The sequence below is a fragment of the Lissotriton vulgaris genome, chromosome 5 (genome assembly GCF_964263255.1).
Source record: "Lissotriton vulgaris chromosome 5, aLisVul1.2, whole genome shotgun sequence".
Taxonomy (NCBI): Eukaryota; Metazoa; Chordata; class Amphibia; order Caudata; family Salamandridae; genus Lissotriton; species Lissotriton vulgaris.
Window position 1 is genome coordinate 600418905 of NC_141693.1, and position 20698 is coordinate 600439602.

Sequence of the window (20698 nt, forward strand, 5' to 3'; positions counted from 1 at the left end):
ACGGATCATAATGCCAACATCCGAGGGATCCTTATTGTTTTTAAGATACAGGCCAAGGCCCAGAGCATAGATTATAAGGAGGATTCTTGTGGTAGATGGTTACTAGCTAATGTTCTGTTAGACGAGAAGGCTTACACTCTGGTAGGATACTACTACCCCAATCACGACGACCCATCCTACCTTAATATAATCCAGAGCTATTTGACCACATCTCAAGCCCCTGTGATATGGATGAGAGACTTTAATTTAGTCCTAAATCCTAAATTAGACAAATCTCCCAATTCCAGAGCACAGACTCACGTCAAATCCAGGTCAATTCTTATAGCATGTATGGCAAACCTGGGGTTGGCAGACCTTTGGAGGGAGAGAGCAGGCAATACTTTGGGAGTGTCTTTTCATAACCTCAAATACAAACACAAATCCCGAATTGATTACGCCCTTTTTATTTACATCCTTAAAGATGCTCTGAAGGATTTGGTCTACATCCCCTCCCATTTGTCCGACCACTCGGCTATTCTCTTCTCATTCACACAAAATCAACAGACTAAACACACTTCCTGGTCCTTTGACCGGACTATCCTGCTAGAGGAAGAAGAGACGGACTTCCTTATACAAGAGTCAACCTCGTTCCTAGAATCTAATCTAAACTCTGCCTCCTTGGCTATTGTGTGGGAGGCGTTCAAGGCCTACATAAGAGGTTGTATTACCAATTGAGCCTCATACAGAAGGAAGCAATACAGAGAAGAGATATCAAGTATAGAGAGGGAGCTGACACTTCTAGACCTGCAACTAGGCTCTGGTACCATTCCTTTAGTAGACCAAGAGAGATGGAAGGAACTTAAAACAGAACTGGACAATATACTACAGGGAAGGGTGGCAAAGAGGCTGGAGGCCAGTAAGTTATCACACTTCCAATATGGAGAGGCAGCAGGTAAAGTTTTGGCCTGGAAAATTAAATCAGATCAGGCCAAAAACTATATCAGGGAAGTGAAAGGAGAGGGGGAAGTAACGCCTAGGACCTCAAATATTGAGACAGGGAAAGCCTTCCAGAAGTTCTTCCAGAATATTTATAAAGAAGACACCATAGTAGATCTAATGGCCAGGGACGCTTAGTTAGAAAAGGTAGATCTCCCTGTTCTATCGTTGGAACAGAGCGATCGCCTGGACAAAGCTACAACAGAGCCAGAAGTCAGCAATGCCATCAAGCAACTGAAGCGGGGGAAGGCCGCAGGGCCAGATGGTATCCCGGGCGAGCTCTACTGTGCTCTGGGGTCAGCTATTGTCCGAGTCACTGTTCATGTTGTACCGCCCACCGATCAGCTTTAAAACGTGTGTTTCCATCTTCAGGAGTACATGGTAGGCAGAAATGAAGGTAATCATGCAGCAACGGAAAGATGGTAGCACGTAGTAGTCACAAAATGTTAAACCAAAACAGTACCTGTAGTGAAGGAACTGCAACAACTGCAATGATGCTTGAAATGGGAAGCAAGGCGACGCCATTGAAAATGAATAGAACTTTATAAAAGCAGACAATGTGGTTGGCAGAACAAAACAGGAAGATGCAGAAGACGATGTAGAATGCCAAACATGAAATTTTGGTGCGCACTGGTGATGCCGCGCCGGATGGCTCCCAGCATCACCATGCCCCCAAACTTCCTCAGCAGCGTGAAAGCTCCTCCACCAAAAACACACATCACAGAGGATCCATGGCAGACAAGGCTGGATAAGAGTGTGCAGGTAGGTGAGCGCATGCTGAAAAAGGCTTGTGCTGGTGAATTTGAAAGAGCACTAACTGGATAAACTGCTGGTTTGTAAAATGGCTAAAAAATCACCAAAAATTACAGACGAACCACGTGCAAAGTCCCACAATATACAGCGATAAACAGCAGCTGGGTCCTCTAGATCACAGCAGGTCTAGTCGCGCAGTAATAGCGTCAAAGCGATACAAGACCCAAACGAGAACACAGGTTGAGACCAGCAATGTTTCTTTCCCTAAAAGTAGTGGACGGAAAACGGGTTTGCGCAGAAACAGAGGTACCTCACTGGAGACACAAACAGGCAGCAGCAGATTGCCTTACGTGTCAAGGCTCTGTAGACAGAGCAGGAACTGGCTTAGGCTGCAGCTGAAACAGACGATGTAGTGACAGCAGGAACAGACTTAAGCTGCAGCTGAAAAAGACGCTGTAGGGACAGCATGCAAAGACTTGAGCTGCAGTTGAGACAGGAGCTGGCATTGTTGCACAGAGGGGACCGATGTAGAGGTTACTGGTGGGGCTGAGGTGTGCCAGTTGGGTAAAGAACTGTGCCAGTAGGTTGATGATGCTGTAGATGCAGATGTTGCTTCTTTAATGGTAGGTTACCAGCTACTCCCAGTTGAACTTGAGAGGTAGCAGACGCAGGTTCTTGAGTCAACTCATCGCCATAAAATTGTAGTAACTTGGTCCAGACAGATTGTAGTGGTTCAGGAGTAATTATTGTGGTAGTTACAAATCTGGTAGTTCAGCCCCACCATGAGCAGCCAGCATGATGCTCAGCCCTTCTCCAACTGTAGTCTCTCACCCTCAACATTCCATATTACATCATTCAAGGAGGAACTCACTGGCAGAGCATGAACACATAGAAACCAGGATACAACAGATAAGCTGAGAGTCCCATGGCTTGTACTGTATTCTAGCAATTGTGTTGCACTAAGCAAATCTATTGTCAAAGTCACAAACGTTTTTCAGCTGGTAAAGTGAATGGTTATTACTTCTGCACCGAATGGCTGGAAGAAGGGTGTTGGTCGAAATGTCTTCAATTAGTGCTCAGTTTTGGTGTCTTTCGCGGCGGATGCCCACAGTCCAAGCTCGGCTTGGTGCTGCAGTATGTTAGAGCCTATTAAGCATAGACTGGTAAGTGTGGTAAGTGAAAGGAATGTGATAATAGATTCACAAGATGCATATACAGACTTTGCAAAGGTTTTGACCTTGGAGTACTTTGGGTGCTGCATTTGGGAAAAGCCAGATCTCTATTTCTTTACCGAATTCTCAATGGTTGTTTATGGTACTTATTCTACTTGGCTGTCTAGCCACAATGTCTATGTCTGCCAGGAGAAAGAGTTTCCAGCTCTGCAAGGTTAATGGAAGGAGAGAACTGACAGAATCAGGGCCAACCTCCATTTCAGGGATCTCCTCTGCCTGCATAAACTGATTTTGGAATGTAAGAAGGTTTTACAACTCCTAGCACTATGCAATACAGCACAGAGTGGAAGGAAATCCGTTTGCAACTGGTTCCCAGGCTTGTAGCAGCACCTTCAAAAGTCTTATTCGCAGCTTGGGAGCCTGACATTCTCACTCCTCAGAACCTTGATGCCTACTGTAATAGACAATAAGCATTTTGGGCAGGTGGTTTATTAATGCGCAGGGCCTTAGATGTGTGGCAGATTTTAAATGAGATCTTTACTTTAATGTTTAGCCAGTGGAAGTCTTTCAGGTTTTGGGACGTATTATTACATTTTCTCGTAGGGAAGATAGGTGTTGCTCCGATAAGTGGTCTTGCAGCCAGACACTTGTGGCATCATTTTAAGATCACAGGATACTTAAGTTTATGTAGAAATAGCTTACCCGTCGCGCGTTGCTGCGATCTCAGAAGAAAGGAAATGTATGGAAACTTGTTATGATAACATTCAATTTACATTGTGTCATTTTTATTGAAACTTATTCATTTTAATATGGAAAACATTTTAAAGTGTTGTTTTAATTCTGTATATTTATTCGAGTGCTTGTGGATACACAGTATTTTTTGTTTTTCCGTCTGGTGCGTACACAAATAAATCAGATGGTTTTCCGACACATGAGCTGGCCACATACAGTTGACCATGTGAGAAGCACGGATTCTCTAAATCTAGTCCACGCACTTGCAGCGATTGTCCTTGTGCTTTGTTGATGGTCCTTGCAAAAGCGAGAAACTGTAAACGTTCAGTATTGGAAAGATTATAAGGGCCCTGGGGGGCCGGGGGGCGATATTTAACAATCTTTTTTTTTTTGCCAGAAACCTTCGCGGGAGTGTACTCAACAACTTCCCAAAGTTTCATGTCGATCGGATGAATGGTGTAGTAATGCATAAAGAACAAACGGACATACTTTCGTTTTTATATATATAGATTAAGCAGTTCCTCGAAGACACTCCAATCTTTTCTCTGTTCAGGTATATGATGATTGTCCACTCCGTGCCACCCCACCTGACTCGTAATCATGTCCATGATGTGATGTGGCATATCATCATTCCAGCAGCTCTCGGAGGCCACACATCACCGATGTATTAGTTTGGCCTGAAACCCCAACTCCTTGTTTGTCATCTAGCTGAATGGATGGCCACACAGCTGGGGCAACTGAAAGGTGGAGATAAATGTAGTGTTAGCGCTCTAGCTCTCGAGGGGTGCGCGTGACGCAGCACGCCCGAGCTAGAGCGCGAAGAGAGTGCGCATGCGCGAACGGCGGTTCGCGCATCAGAGCGGCTCGCAGCGCGGTTTAGATAAGACGCCCGGCGTTCTTCCTGATTGATAATTAGTGATTTAATAAATGACTCCTGCCTACATAACCCGAGTCTAGTGTCCTCATTCAGAGTATAAGCAGGAACTCCACAATAAATGCCATAAAAAGGTAATCGTGTTACAGCAACCGGTGATCAGGATATTACCACAATTTATTCATTAAATGGGCAAAATCCCAGGAATCCTTGTTTCTACTTGTTGTTCCGCATTTTAAGGTGCAAAGTTAACAGTTTTTGCTGGTTCTAACATACACAGTCTAGTGTCCTCATTCAGGGTATAAGCAGGAACTCCACAGTGGGGACGAGGAGTGGGATTTCCCACAGACAGCATCCTGTTAAAAAAAAAAAAAAAAATAGAAGGAGTGGAGGAGAAGGAGAAGCCAGGATAGCACCACGAGGCACTAACCAGCTAACAAGAAAAAGAGAAGGTGAAATCTGACGGCAGGAAGCACAGGAAGGGCGCGGCAGAGGCGGAAAAGTCAAGACAACGTCCACCACGTGTCCAGGAGCCAGGCAGCACAGCGTCCAGCACAGAAGCACGGTAGGAGAGTGGCAGTGCCCCCACTAAGGCCCTGGCGGAAAGGGGATACCGCGGTGAAGGGGGAGAACCCCGTCCAAACACATCACAAAAAGGAACACCAACACGCCAGGTAGCCCCCAGGAACCAGGGAGCGCCGATTCCGTTTCTACCCAAACCAGGAGAACCCCAGATGAAATGTGAAGACTGGAGGGAGTATTTCAAGAACTACCTTGAAGCCTCGGAAGATGAAACCAGAGAAGAATTCTCCAGCGCGAGAAGGAAACGAATACTCCTACTGACTGCATTTAGGAAATGCCTAAAGACCCATCTGTTTCTGACCTGGTAATTTCCCACCATTCCGGCCTGATTGTCTGTATGCTAACCAGCTTGTGGTAAGAACGCAAGCGCGGAGATACCCCTTCGGGGGTCGAATTCCTGCACTATACAAGAAATAAAATAAAATTAAAATAAATACATAACCTGGGCCCCGAGGGGATAAGAGTGTTCACGAACATCGTGCCTGCGCCTCGGCAAGCGGCTGATGTGGACGTGTTTAAGCATGCTCTAGAAGACCTAGACACTCACTATCGTCCAGCGGTGTGTGTCTCCATTGATCGTTTCAACTTTTAACAGAGGAAGCAAGGAGAGGGAGAGTCGATTGATGACTACGTCGCGGCTTTAAGAAGACTGGCGATCACGTGCAAGTACGGGACACTCCAAGATGACTTTATTAAAGATCAAATCGTAATGCACACCACCAATAAGACAGTACAGGATAAGTTGTGGGCTCACGGAGAAGCGATGCTAAAGGAAGTAATTGCTATGGTGAAGAAAGCCGAGCTCTCGAAGCGTTGTGCTGAAGCAGCAAAAAGAGAAAACGCGCAAAAGATCATGGTCAACAAGGTGGATGCCGCTGAGCCCTCAGGTAGACACAAGATGGCGCCTGGAGACAGTAGAGGAACTAACAAATGGGTGAAAAAACCAGGACAGTCTGGGAAGCAGTTCACGTACAGCAAATCCACGTGCTACAGATGAGGAAGTGCAAACCACGCAGCCCAGGACAAACGCTGCCCGGCTCTCTGCGCCAAATGCATGTTCTGCGGGCTAATAGTAGGCCACAATGAGCTCTATAACAAAGAAAAAGTCCGGCCGGACTTTGAAATTTGTTCAATGTATTGTGGATATGCTTAATCAGACGAACAAACAATAAAGCAGTGGGACACAGTCCTGCACCCACGATGCTACACATACAATCAAAACATACAAGTACTGGGGTTTTTCAGGCATTTAGGGGGCATGAGCAAAAACAGTATTTAGAATACATTTGCTTCACATATGTGGGAAACATACATTTTTTGGCACATAATAGTACACTTATTGTTTAGCCCACATATAGTGTCGACGGCGTTTCGATACAATTGTTAATAATGGATCATCATCAGGACTTCCAATGTTAGCCTGAATGTAGAAAGCCTATGTTAACAGAAAAAGGGAACAAGTAACAATATGTTTAACCAACTGTAATACTCATCAATTACGCAGCAACCTCAAAACCTCAAACTATCTCCTTGAGGTATTTGAACCCTATAATGGTTGCGCCTGGCGACTGTTAAGTAAACCCGCCCCTCGGACTCCTCTGACAACACCTGACATGCATGTGCTGCATGCTGATTCATTCCTGCAGCCCCACGATAGTATCATAATTCAAATTAATTGGTACGCGCCCTGCACCAACAATTGACCTAGTCCATTAGTCTGTTAGTACACACCCGTGGCATGCCACTTCACAACACTTGCGCCTTAAACTGCAATTGATCTTGGCATGAATTGTTCACCATTGCGTTGTTATTGGTTGGCACTGGTTGCGTGACACCTTCACTTGAATGTTCTGTAGCACCTTAAGGATGGCATGAGGTTGCTGCGTAATTGATGAGTATTACAGTTGGTTAAACATATTGTTACTTGTTCCCTTTTTCTGTTAACATAGGCTTTCTACATTCAGGCTAACATTGGAAGTCCTGATGATGATCCATTATTAACAATTGGATCGAAACGCCGTCGACACTATATGTGGGCTAAACAATAAGTGTACTATTATGTGCCAAAAAATGTATGTTTCCCACATATGTGAAGCAAATGCATTCTAAATACTGTTTTTGCTCATGCCCCCTAAATGCCTGAAAAACCCCAGTACTTGTATGTTTTGATTGTATGTGTAGCATCGTGGGTGCAGGACTGTGTCCCACTGCTTTATTGTTTGTTTGTCTGATTAAGCACATCCACAATACATTGAATAAATTTCAAAGTCCGGCTGGACTTTTTCTTTGTTATAGAGCTCATTGTGGCCTATAATTATTACTTAGTTTAGGAATTCTCTTGTCAAGGACCATTTGTTCTTAATTTAGCTGATACCCCAGGTCCTTGGTTACCTAGTGGGTTCCCTTGTTTCTTACTGAAAAACTGCGGGCTAATAGGACACTACGAGAAAGTATGTCGAAGAAAAGGAAAGAAATCAGTGGTAAAATACATAGCACAATCGCAACCAGAAGAAGAAGCAGGCAAGGAATCGGATGAAGAAGACCTAATGTTATGCATTGAGGAGCAAGTGTTAGGCATAGACAGAAAACGCTCTGATAAACCGCGTGCGGACATGCTGATAGGGGGAGTGAAGATCAGAATTGCGATAGATTCAGGATCCCCGTACACCATAGTTCAGAGGTCGGTATGGGAGGAAGAGTTCAAACCCAGCCTGGGTCCCAAATTGGAACCACCCGACATACGGCCAGTATCGTACACGAGCAACCCGGTCCCCATGGTAGGTTACCGGAGCCTGAAATTCGAATTCAGAGAGAGAACAGCAACATGCAAATTGCACGTGGCAGAGAAAGTGTTCGGAGGGAAGGTTGTAAAGCTGGAGAAATTCATGCATAACATCCTACTTAAGGAGAACTCCCGGCCAGTGTCCCACAAGGTCCGAAATGTGCCCATAGTAGTGAGGGAAGCAGTACAGCGAGAACTGCGCAGGCTAGAAGAACAGGGAATAGTTGAGCCCATAGACAGCTCAGAGTGGTTGGCCCCCTTAGTGGTTGCCAGGAAACCCAATGGCAAAGTACGTTTGTGCTTGGACCTGCGCGAGTTGAACAAGTGCCTGATAGTAGAGAAATTTCCCCTACCCAGGATCGAAGAAATGTTGGCCAAAACGAGAGGTGTGAAGTGGTTCTCCACCGTAGACCTCACGTCCGCCTATCATCAAATTGACTTGCACCCATGTAGCAGGAAACTCACTTCCTTCATAACGCCCTATGGATGCTATCAGTTCCGCAGGATGCCCTTCGGGCTGGCGTCCGCCGCAGCGGTGTTCCAAAAGCTCATGCACCGCCTGTTCAAAGACGTCGAAGGCATCCAGTACTTCCAGGACGACATCTTGGTTATGGGGATGGACCGTGAGGACCATGACAGCAAGTTAAACAAGGTACTGAGCGTGTTACAAGAGAAAGGTCTGACGGCAGAATGGGAAAAAGGCAGGTTAGGCATGACGTCCGTCACCTACCTGGGACACAAGATATGTGGACAGGGGATCACCCCTAAAAGAGGGAATGTGAAGGCAATCTGCGATGCCAGAGCTCCGGTCAACAAGGACAAGGTGCGGTCATTCCTGGGAATGGCCAAGTACTACAGCAAGTTCGTCCAGCGCTTTGCCACGAAAACCCACAAATTGAGACAGCTAATAAGAGACAAAACAGCGTTCCAGTGAGACGATGAAGCGCAGAGAGAGTTTGAAGAATTGAAGAGAAATATCAGCCACGCGGTGCCTTTACATGGACACGATCCCTCGGGAAAAACAATTCTTACAACCGATGCCAGCGAAAAGGGTTTAGAAGCGGTCCTCATACAGGAAAGAGAAGACAACACAGTAGAAACCCTCAGCTTTGCTTCCAGAGTGTTGTCTACCACGGAACAGAAGTTCAGTGTGATTGAGAAGGAAATGCTGGCAGCCACATGGGCCATGGGGAAGTTCCGGCAGTTCCTGTGGGGCACCAGGTTTCGTTTACAGACTGACCACAAACCATTAGTCAAGGTGCTCACCTCGAGTGGACATGCCACGGCCACCCCGGGTATAGCCAAAATGACTCTTAAACTGCTGGAATATGCATATGATGTGGTGTACATACCGGAAATGCGCTACAAAGTCGCAGACTACCTTAGCAGGGCCTCTGCCATGGAGGAAGCGCCAACCCCAATAGCAGAGAATGAGGATATGGTAGCTGTGATGGAGGTCACGGAAAGGGCTATCAGCAAACAAGAGTGGGCACAAGCATAGGAGGAGGACCAAAACATAAAGGAGGTCAAGGAATATCTCATCAAAGGTTGGCCGGAAAAGAAAATGCTAAAAGAGGCGCTCAGAAAATGTTATGAGGCGCGAGAGGAATTATCAATGAGCGACTCTGGGATCTTTTTGTATTGATGCGACAAGGTAGTGCCCCCGGAGAAATTGATTTCAACCCTGCTGAGCCAACTACACGAAGGTCACCTCGCTATTGTAAAAAACAAATTGAGGGTGAAACAAATGTACTGGTGGCCGGGAATGGACATTCAAGTGGAGAGGCACGTGAGGGACTGCGTCCAGTGCCAAGGAGCAGAGAAAGTACTTAAACCGTTAAGACCAGCGTTAGGGAGATTCGACCAGCCCCGCAACCCCTGGGAAGAGGTTGCAGTTGACATTTTAGGGCCGGTATTGGACAACCAAGGAACAGCTAAATACCTGTGCATTTTGGTAGACAAATACTCCAAGTGGCCAGAAGTTTAGGTGCAAGAGGAAATGGACTCGGACGTGGTAATCAAGTTCCTCACTTCGGTGTTCCTAAGAGAGGGAATCCCGAGAACAATTCTGACCGACAATGGCCCGCAATTCACATCGGAAAAATGGTACCGATACACAGAAAGTAATGGAATCAAACCCAAGCACACCTCTGTGTACCACCCTGCAAGCAACGGACAGGTGGAGAGATTTAACTGGGTCCTTATGGGGTCCATAAAAGCTGCCATTATGCAAGGCAAGGACTGGGAAGCAGAAATCCAAAGAATGATGTGGGCGTACAGGATCACCCCCACCTCGACAGGGTATAGCCCCTTCCAAATCTTAAGAGGCAGGCACCCTTTCACGAAAGACAATGTAGTTTGGAGAGAAAAACTATCACCAGTAGCTGTAGTCCAGCACAATCTGGAGAAGGCCCAGAGAGTGTACACCGAGCATTACAACAAGAGAAGAAATGTCAAAGAATCAGCTCTGGAGAGAGGGGAGTGGCTGAGAGTCAAGCAGGGGGTACTGAGAAAGAAGGGAGAAAGCAAGTACAGCCCACCCCTGCAAGTGGAAGAAGTGTATGATAGAGCTGTGCTACTCAGTGACGGAAAGGTGTGGTCCCAGGATAGCTTGGCGAAGATCAATAAAATTGTGCAGTGGCCGGTGGAGGAAGGAAGTGACCCACAAGATCAAAGACAGAGAAGTGATGTAGTAGGAAGGACATCAGATGGCGAAAGCCAAGGAGGAGAAGACGTGCACGTGGAGAGAGAAGATCTGGAAAGGCCGAGTGTGGAGGGGACACCAGCAGGTAAAGAGGTGACGCCCAGGAGAAGCGAACTGGGTCAGCGGAGAGAAGAAGTGGTGAGTCCCGCAACGGAAGGTGTCCGAGAAGCCTCCACACCGGTAAGGCGCACACATGGAAGAGTGGTAGTCAGGCCTGCACATCTCAGAGACTTTGAATGAGAGGACTATTGAACTTTGAACTGTATTAAAATGTTGTATAAAAAAGAGGAGATATGTAGTGTTAGCGCTCTAGCTCTCGAGGGGTGCGCGTGACACAGCACGCCCGAGCTAGAGCACGAAGCGAGTGCGCATGCGCGAACGGCGGTTCGCGCATTAGAGCAGCTCGGAGCTCGGTTTAGATAAGACGCCCGGCGCTCTTCCTGATTGATAATTAGTGATTTAATAAACGACTCCTGCCTACATCAACCTAGTCTAGTGTCCTCATTCAGGGTATAAGCAGGAACTCCACAATAAATGCCATAAAAAGGTAATCGTGTTACAGCAACCGGTGATCATGATATTACCACAATTTATTCATTAAATGGGCAAAATCCCAGGAATCCTTGTTTCTACTTGTTGTTCCGCATTTTAAGGTGCAAAGTTGACAGTTTTTGCTGGTTCTAACATACACAGTCTTTCCTTACTGCCATGTGGCAAATCCGTTTGCAACTTCCAGGCTTGTTGCGGCACCTGTAAAAGTCTTATTCAGAGCTTAGGTTTTCCTTACTGCCAAGTGATATACAGTATATATCAAACAATAATATCACATCATTTAAATGAGCGGAAATGTGTTAATAGTATGGATATTTATTTAATCCTCATTTGACACCTTCTCCTGTGCGAGGCCAAAGTTTCCATTTGTGCCCAGCTACTACGTTGATTTGAATGCAAGGGAAATACGCAAATTAACATGTTTCTCTTATTTTATGGGTGGGATATTTACTTTTGTATTTATTTTTGGGCTGTTGATTACATGCAGATTATTTTGGCGACTATCGTAGATTATATTTTTATTTTTAAGAAACACAGGGGCATATTATCAAGGGGGTTTATCTCCGCTTTTTTGGCTTTAAAAGCCAAGAAAGCGGAGATAAAATTATCTCCCTATTACCAAGCTGTCGCTAACACCAGTTAGTGACAGCTAAAAGGAGATAGCGACAATCTTGGGCCCCGCTTTGCATGTCAGTGATATTTATCACTAATGACATGCAAAGTGGGCGTGCCAAGATGTTAGCGACTGGAAACAGTCCCTAACATCGCTATCTCCTATTACCAACTTTTGGAGATATTCGCGCTAAGCGCGAATATCTCCAAAAGCTAACACCTGCCCTGAGCAGTTCTTAGCCATGTTATCCAATGGGAGGTGGATAACATGGCTAAGAGCATTTGCTCGATAATGCATGAATATCGCTGACTTTTCAGCGATATTCATGCATTGCGGCCGTTTTTTATCGCATTTGCGATAAACCTTGCTAATAGCAAGGTTTATCTGCGATAAAAATCGCCGATGTGCGGCGATAACTTTTGTCTCTAAAAAAGTTAGAGACAAAAATTATCGCTAGTTGTTGGTAATATGCCCCACAGTTTCATACTAGACGTGACTGCCATCTGGTGTAGAAAGCACGAAAAGATTTACTCTGGAGTAGGCAATAGATGTTGAGGGACAAAGAAAGCCGTGTAAACACCAAACTGATTTGTAACATTTCGAGGGTGTGAGTCCAGGTCATCATTTTGAATTGACGAGGAAACGAGGAATCTTTGGCAGGGAGAAACACTGTAGGTGGTATTGAATGATGGAGGCTTTTTGTTTTATAATACTTTATGCGTTTTTTTGTATTGCCATCGTAATCTGGGTTTTTAAATTATGAGGTTTGTGCTGCATCTTTTGTTCATGTACATTTTAGGTGTTTGTATTGTGAGCGAGGCTTTTATATTGTGAATCACTTGCCAGCATTCTGTGACCAAAAATAGGTAGAAATTTAAGGGTTAAAATGACTAATTAGTATATTTATAATAATTATAAATATAATAACGATAATGTCACCAGAACTCACATTATATGACCTTTGCCACGCTTATGTCATCATACGAAATAACGTTGCATGTCACACACAATGATTCCACCTTGTCTGATGTCCCGAAATATTTTGCAGCCCGCCAGGTCTTATTAACAGTTTCATCTCTGGCAACAGTTATTCTGATACCTCCTAGAAAGACATCAAACCATTTCATAGGGAAAGAATTGAAAAATATAAAAACTTAAAACTGGCTCCTCCAGTCCTTTGTGGAAAATTCCCCTCCTAAAATGTTGGTAGTGGCCCTGTAGACTGGCACTAAAAATACCACTCTACAGTACCCAGTGCCCGTGTCTTGGAGGGCTTATCTTATATTGTTATGTTGTGTAGATTTGTACGGCACAGCTTATCACCCCTCATGGTATCCAGGCGCTGAAGCAAGAGAGTAGCTCAGGCAGTGCTCCTAGTTGTACAGCCATGTCTTCAGCTTCTTGCAGAAGTTGAGGAGTGGTGGTCCTGATGTGTTGAAGGAGTACATTTCAGCTTTTGACGGTGATAAATGAGAAAGTGCATCCCCCTGTCTTGCTTCTGCGGATGCGGGGGAGAAGTGTGGCACAGAGCGGCTGACTCCGGAGCACGGAGCTCCCAGTTCGATAGTCGGCGGCAGCTACGCTCAGCATCATGTGACTCTGGGCAATAGCTCACTTAATCTCCCAGTTAGCCCCCAGCACCTTGAGACCCTTAGAGGTGATTAGTTTGCGCTTTACAAATACCGGATTATCATTGCTATTTTTATTATCTTTCATGTGAGGTAGAGAACAGGGGAGCATAGCTGTCTGAAGGATTGGTAGAGTTGGAGTTGCTCGCTGAGGTAGGCAGGTCTTGCGTGGTGGGGAACTTCGTAGTCGTGGATGAGAAGCTTGAATTTGCAGCGTTTCTGGATGGGTAGGCAGAGCAGGTCGCGAGGTAGAGAGTGATGTAAGCGCAAGCTAATTAACAATGTGATCCTATCTGGATCCTACCCACAGATGTGAAAGCAGGCTATTTTTAGGCCCCTCCTAAAAAAACAAATATGGACATCACAGACTGTAAAAACGATCGGCCAATCTCCTTACTTCCTGTGTTGGCAAAGATGCATCTTAATATCCACCTGATGGGAGACTACAGAACAGCAACACTGGCTCAATGACTCACAGTTTGGTTTTAGAAAACATCATGGCACAGAAACTGCTTTGATCTCAGCGATGGATTGTATCAGACATCTGGTGGATGAGGGACAGGAGTGGTGCTGATACTGCTGGATATGTCTGCAGCGTTTGACACCATCTCACCTGCTCTGCTGCAACACAGACTCCAGGGTCTTGGCATTTCGCATCAATCCTTAACCCTCCTGTCCCCCTTCCTTGTGGAACGATTGCAAAATGGGAAGTTACAGCACTTTTACTCAAACACCTTTTGCCTGCCCTGTGGAGTGCCACAGGGCTCATCTCTAAGCCCCATGCTTTTTAATCTTTGTGTGGCACCCCTAGCGGCTATTGTCCATTCCTTCAGAATGGAGGTTGTGTGGTATGCAGATGACACCCAGATCATGGTGTCAATCCCTAAGAACTTATGCTCAGTAGCTGAAAATGTTTCCTGTTGCTTGACCAAAGTGGCAGAATGGATCTCATGCAACTTCCTAAAACTGAATGAGGGTAAGACAAAGTGAAGATTTTTGGCGCAGGTGCTTCAAGCTGGAATATAACCTGTTGGCCTAATTTCTTAGGAATTCGTCCTACTCGGCGAAATAATGCCAATAACCTAGTAGTTTTGATGGACATTGAACGTAACTTTAATGCCCAAACTAATCGTACAATTATAACCTGCACCTGGATTATGAGGATGCTGAAAAAAATCTGTCCACTCATTCAGCAGCCTGTACGCAAGCAGCTCTCTCTTGCCCTGGTAATGACCAGAATCGATTATTGCAACTCATTGTATCTGGAATCGAACAGGAGTATGCAGCATAAACTCCAGGTGGTACAGAATGTACTGGCAAGACTGCTTCTGGACATTCCTAGAGGGCATTCGACTGCCAAGGGATTAGAAACCCTTTGTTAGCTCACATTACCAAGCGTATCAGCTTCAAATCTCTCTGTATGGCACCCAAGGCTCTCTATCTTCCTTATCTTTCAAGACTAAAAACCATGTTTGGCTAGTACTCCCCTGGCAGATCTCTCAGCTCAGTGTCCAAACTACAGCTTAATGTACCAAAAACCATAAGAAAGAGATGCGGCGACAGAGCATTCTCAACTACTGCCAGTAAACTCTGGAAAACTTCCCATAAACATAAAGGCCATATCCCAGCTCCTGCCCTTCAGGAAGGCCCTTTCAGACTTGGCTATTTTGCTTGTAGCTAGCTTCCGAATTCAGAACACTAGTGGACTCTCTTCTCGGACGGTGATCCATAGCGCCTTGACGGCTGCAGGTAACTGCTGCGCTTTATGAATTTAAAATCAAATCAGATATGGGTTTAATCCATCATCATTCTTTAGCTCACTTCGCCACCCCAGTTTAGACCCAGCCATATGCAAATCAGTCTTGACCCTGTGCCTCATGAAAACAGTCCAGCCCGAACTGCCAGACTAGGCCTTCCCTGGACTAGAAACAAGCATCCTGGGACCAGTTTCGGGATAACACCCCTCTTCAGCCAGGCTAGCTTGAATCCAGTGGGAAAGTGTGCATACCCTGCCAACTTAGAGCAAACAAAGCAAACATAAGGAGATGATGGACGAAGTGCTGAAACATTTCAGACACTCACCCTCAATCACAGATCTGGGTTGAATCCATTATTCTTTAGCTCACTTTGCCATCCCAGTTCAGACTCAGCCATATACAAATCGGTCTTGACCCTGTGCCTCATGGGAACAGTCCAGCTCGAACTGCCAAGCCAGGTCTTCCCTGAACCAGAAACAAGCATCCTGGGACCGGTTCCGGGATAACATTATCTCACCAACTGCAGGCCCGGACTGACCGTTGCGGGCACCGGGCAATCCCCCGGTACGCCGCAAGGGTGGGGGCCGGTTTTGGGCCCCTGGGGGTGTTTTTGTAACAGGGCCGTTTTTGTAGCGTTGCTGCAAAAACGGCCCTGTAACAAAATCGGCCGAAAACCGGCCCTGGCAAAGAGCACGATAATGCCCCCAACCCCCCTGGGGGGTGGTGGGGGCTGGCCGAGCACTTTTCCAGGGCCGGTTTTGGTTCCCAGTCCGGCCCTGACCACTGTACATTAAAATATAACAAAACTGGCAGGTAACATATCCTGATTATGAACAGGGTTCTATTTGCCCCCCTGACTTTCTTAAGTCAGTCTTGCCAACTGTCAATCCTATTCTGAATAAATTACTGAACACCTCCTTGAAGCCAACAACTGTTTCAAATAGTGGAAACAGGCATTCCTACTTCCTCTGCTAAAATACCCTAATGCATACCCCAAGTTACTCAGTAAATGTAGACCGATCTCCCTTCTTCCAGCAGCAGTCAAGATGCTGGAGATGGCAGTCACTAAACAGATCTGCCTGTTTCTGGAATCTAACACCTTTCTTCATTACACACAGTCTGGCTTTAAGCCAGTTTAGAGCACTGAATCCGCCTTACTAAAGGCATTGAAATTTATCAAGCTCAACCTAGATCGCGGTGCATCAGCAGTGGCCATTCTTTTAGATTTTTCATCAGCTGAACAGACATAGGATATTGGAATTCTAAGGAATGTGCTGGCCTGGATCAAATCATATTTGGAGGATAGATCCCAGGTAGTGTTTCTTGCTCCCTTTTCTTAGACACCAGGCCTCTCAAGTATGGGATGCCGCAGGGATCTGCCCTGAGCCCGTCACTTTTCAATTTCTACCTAGAAACCCTGGTTAAGTTGATTGATTTAATTAGGTAATTTTATCGGCTGATTATACACAGCTTCTGCTGCCTTTTCAGGGTGAGGCACCAGACGCCCCTAAGTTCTTCAAGGACTGCCTCAAAGCAGTAGGCAACTGGAAGAGCAAAAGGGGCCTCAAACTTAATTCTGATAAAGCAGAAATTCTCTTTTTTGGCACATGGCTGATCCCCCACTCTCTCAGCTGATGGCAGTCTGAGTTGGGGGCTCCTCTCTCCCCCTCTTCCTGTTAAGAAATTTGGAAATCAAATTTGACTCAGCTCTATCTTTTGAACCACAGGTCAAAGTAGTCTCTGCTAACTGCTTTGCGACACTGTAGTCACTCAAAAGGATGTGATGGAGCATGGTTTTGTGAAAAATAAAACCTGCTTATATTAAACCCTCAGTAACATTCATTAACAGTGTGCTGTGAAAGTTTTTTATTAAAGAAAGCGAAAATAAGGGGAATTGGTTTTGCGTATTTGTGTACTAATGCATTGAACTAGGCCACAAATGCACTTGGTTAAAGAAAAAGAAAAGACTAATGCTGCTTTGTGCACGTTAATATCGATTGATAGGGAAAAATAACACAGGTTGTTTATGGGTTAGTGCAATGCTAAGATGGCGTGCAATGAAATTACATTTCATGAAAATAATAATGTTTGTGTTTGTTTACTGTAGAAAAGCAAACATGGGCCTACTCTTCTGCATGCCAGCCTAGGGTTAATAATTGGTGGAAAAAATAAATGACCAAAAGATGGTTTTCGAGAGATAAAAGAGAACGCAAAGGTTGATGCGTGTCCTTCACAATATTTTTGTGTGATGCCAAGTTATGGAGAAAATAGGATTGTCAGTGGAAGCGAACAACTTCCTTCTCAAGATAGCAGAGGCAAACACTTGATACATAAAATGTGCTACAGGAAATATGTACTATGATTGTGTTCAAAATTGTTTTATGGGAACAATCTGTCGTATTGCTGAAAGTTTAAGACAAAAGAACATTGATTAAAATGGTCATGATGACAGTGGTGTGACAATACACCTCCATCCTTAGCCAATGAGAGACGGCATTCGCTCTCATATTGAAACAAATGTGGGTTGGGAATTTGGGTTTTTAGGGTATGATTGAAAGTCCCTGGAGGGTATGGTTAGATCGCTGGAGTTTAGCTAACTGGAGATCGTTGCTGTTTTTTGGTTCGCTGTTTACAGTTAGAGGCCTACCTGTTTCCTGATTCCTGACTTAATCTTTGCCACTCAACTCTTCTTGAGGGGCCTTACTGCCCTATGGCCAGATGATAGATTTCCCTGATTCCTATTTGGGTTAGTATAGATAATATACTGAATTTGCATAATCTTTTGAAAATGTATTTTGTCTCAGAAAACTTTTCCCTCTTTGCCTACCACTCCTTCAATGCATTGTCTAATTGATATGAGTTTGTTTCTAATCATTGCTAATACATGTTCTACGTAATAATCTATGATTTGCAATGTATAACGGTACTTGATGAGCATTTATTTCACATTATTTTCCGATAAGTTTTATAAATACACACCGAGTCTGTTATTATTTAGTAGTATTGATAAGTACATATTATTGCTATCAACTATTCGACTCTCCAAGGTTCGTCGCCACACAAATATACATATTATAAGGAGAAATGCAGGTTCTATTGTTTATTTGATAAGTTGGGTAAAAACTTGAGTCACACTGAACCCAGCGTGAAGGGATTAGTTGGGTAAAGTAAATGGGCCTTCGTTTGTGAAAAATTATCGATCCCTGTTCTCTAGATCAGATGCTACATCTGGTTCCAGCGGCATCCCGTAAGACCATTGCTCATGCTCTAGCCACCTCAAAAGTGGACTACGCCAACAGTTTTTACTGGGGGTTTTTAAGGCTTACCTTCTGCAACAGCTGCAGATGATTCAAAATGCTGCTGTGCGCCTCATTCTTAAGGTACTGCTCTGTCAATTGGTGTCCGCTCATCTCCGCCAGCTGCACGGGCTACCACCAATCAGCTGTATCAAATTCAAGGCTCTAATTTTGCTTTATAAAGCTTTAGAGAACAAGGGATCTCAGTATTTGTGATGTAGACTTAAGGTCCATCGTAAGAGTAGATCCCTCAATTCTAATTCCCAGACGTTCCTGCACATCCCAAGAGACCACAAGGCTATACGTGGTGGGAGATTTGTTACCTTTCTGATGGCAAAACTCTGCAATTCACTTCCACCCATCCTTCAATTTGTTCACTCTGAAAGGATCTTTGGGAAAGGCTTGGAGACCCACCTGTTTAATGCTTAGGTCAGATGTCTTGTATGCAATTCGGTCCTCTAGGGCAGTCTAGTTGTTAGCACCGGGACGTTCCCTTGGAAGCAGCCGTGCACTTTATAAATTCCATTGTATTGTATTGTTCTCCATTGTAATTTATGGTGTGCACGCTCCCTTACCCTCCCCCAATATGCATGGATGCCATTGCCTGAATTGTATAAATGTAGGGCCCAAAGAGTTTCCAAGGATCGTGCTTACGGTGCAGCCGAAGGTCAGGATTGCCGAATGACAAAGTTGTTTAATCTTTGCTCCATCTCACACCTCTTTCATCCACCACCATACTTCATATATTTTTTGCTCACTCCTGTAAAATCATTACCTGCTTTCTCCACTGTTAAGCTATATTTCTCTTTTGCCTTCCTTCTGCCATTTTTTTATTTTCTCGCTCTTGCCCTCGGCCAAAATCTAATGATGAAAAAATTCCCATTCCCCAAAAATGTGGGGCTGTGGGTACCACCTACCACCACTTGCACAAATTAAGCATTGACCTTTCCGTGTTGTCATGGTCAAGGTAGGTGGTTGTGGTGTCGTCTTGATTTCGGTTTGTAAAAGGGCTTCTAATTACTTTTAGGGTCCATTTGAAATACTAAACTGTAACATAGTAGGCAAAATCATTCCATTTGGGATGTCAATTTCAAGTTGCTAGGCAGTTAGTTGTAAAGTCATGACAAGTTCGGAGTATTCACTGGGATTCATGATACAATGGTCCGGGAAAGCTTAGAATGGCTATAACTAACACAATTTTTGGTCACACATTTCACAAAAAATCTCAAAGCTCCAGTTTTCTATGGATGACAGACAAAACCTACAACACGTTTTCAAAATTATAACAAAATGACATTAGCGTACCAGAAATGAGTATAATAAATACTTTCTAGAAAAGGCGATACAGGCATCCGTATATAGTATGTGCTGAACGAATATATACTGCCATTTTAAATCTGCCTTATTTAGATTTGCTAAGAAACGTCATCAGACATACGGTAAGGTGTACCCTAAAACTGAGTCTTTTTCAATTCCGACCAGCCCTATACCATGCCCACACCTTACACCATCCCCATGTGCTCAATCATCATGCAGGTGTGGCACTTTGACTGGAGTAGCTCAAACATTCGACTCACTTCCTGTTTCTTTTGCGATTCCCCGGAAGTGCAGACTTTAGAGGCAAGGTCTCTCAGTTCTTCTCTCCAAGCCTCAGAGAGTAAACCAGACCCTAAAGAAAACAAGGAGTGCAAAACAATTTAAGGAATTAGGTCGTTTGTGGAAGATCACAGTATTTAGATCATTACCTACGGTACTAATACAGCAGAAGGGTTCTCTTTAATTTTCCTGGTATTATATTAGATTTCATCCTATGGTCTTCGTATCTCTTAATGTATCATAACAAATGGCTTCAGTATTAACACCAAAGAGTAAATTAACATTAATAAATGAACGATTGAAGGACTGCCTACACTCGTGGTGTTCAGAATGTAAAAAGTTCTTGGCATCTGAATGTTTTTGTTTTCTAACAGTATGTAATTACTACATGTAATACAACATTTTGACATGTCTATTTTTTTGCTGCTCACTTATTAAGATCTGGTTGTAATTACTAAACAGGCCATTTTACTCATATTACAATGGACTGATTTTCCTTTGTAGACATGGTGCTGGTACATTAGTTCTCTGTATACCAATTGAGCATGTGCTAAAAACAGATGAACAGGTATTACTCCCTCCTAACAGTTGATGAAGAGATGGTTCTCACTAAGAAGCCAAGATTGTGGTGCTTGAAGAGACCTGGTACTGGACATTTTGTCAAGTGGTACTGCTTCACAGA

At 44.5% G+C, this 20698-nt stretch overlaps 1 protein-coding gene across 1 annotated transcript in view; it reads right to left on the reverse strand.

The window, feature by feature from the left end:
* Nucleotides 1–20698, reverse strand: part of TBATA (thymus, brain and testes associated) — a 152385-nt gene that overhangs the window by 64284 nt on the left and 67403 nt on the right. Inside the window, exon 5 of the mRNA XM_086920142.1 lies at nucleotides 19998–20089. Coding sequence (XP_086776268.1) covers nucleotides 19998–20089 — 92 coding nt within the window. The remainder of the gene's footprint in view (nucleotides 1–19997; nucleotides 20090–20698) is intronic.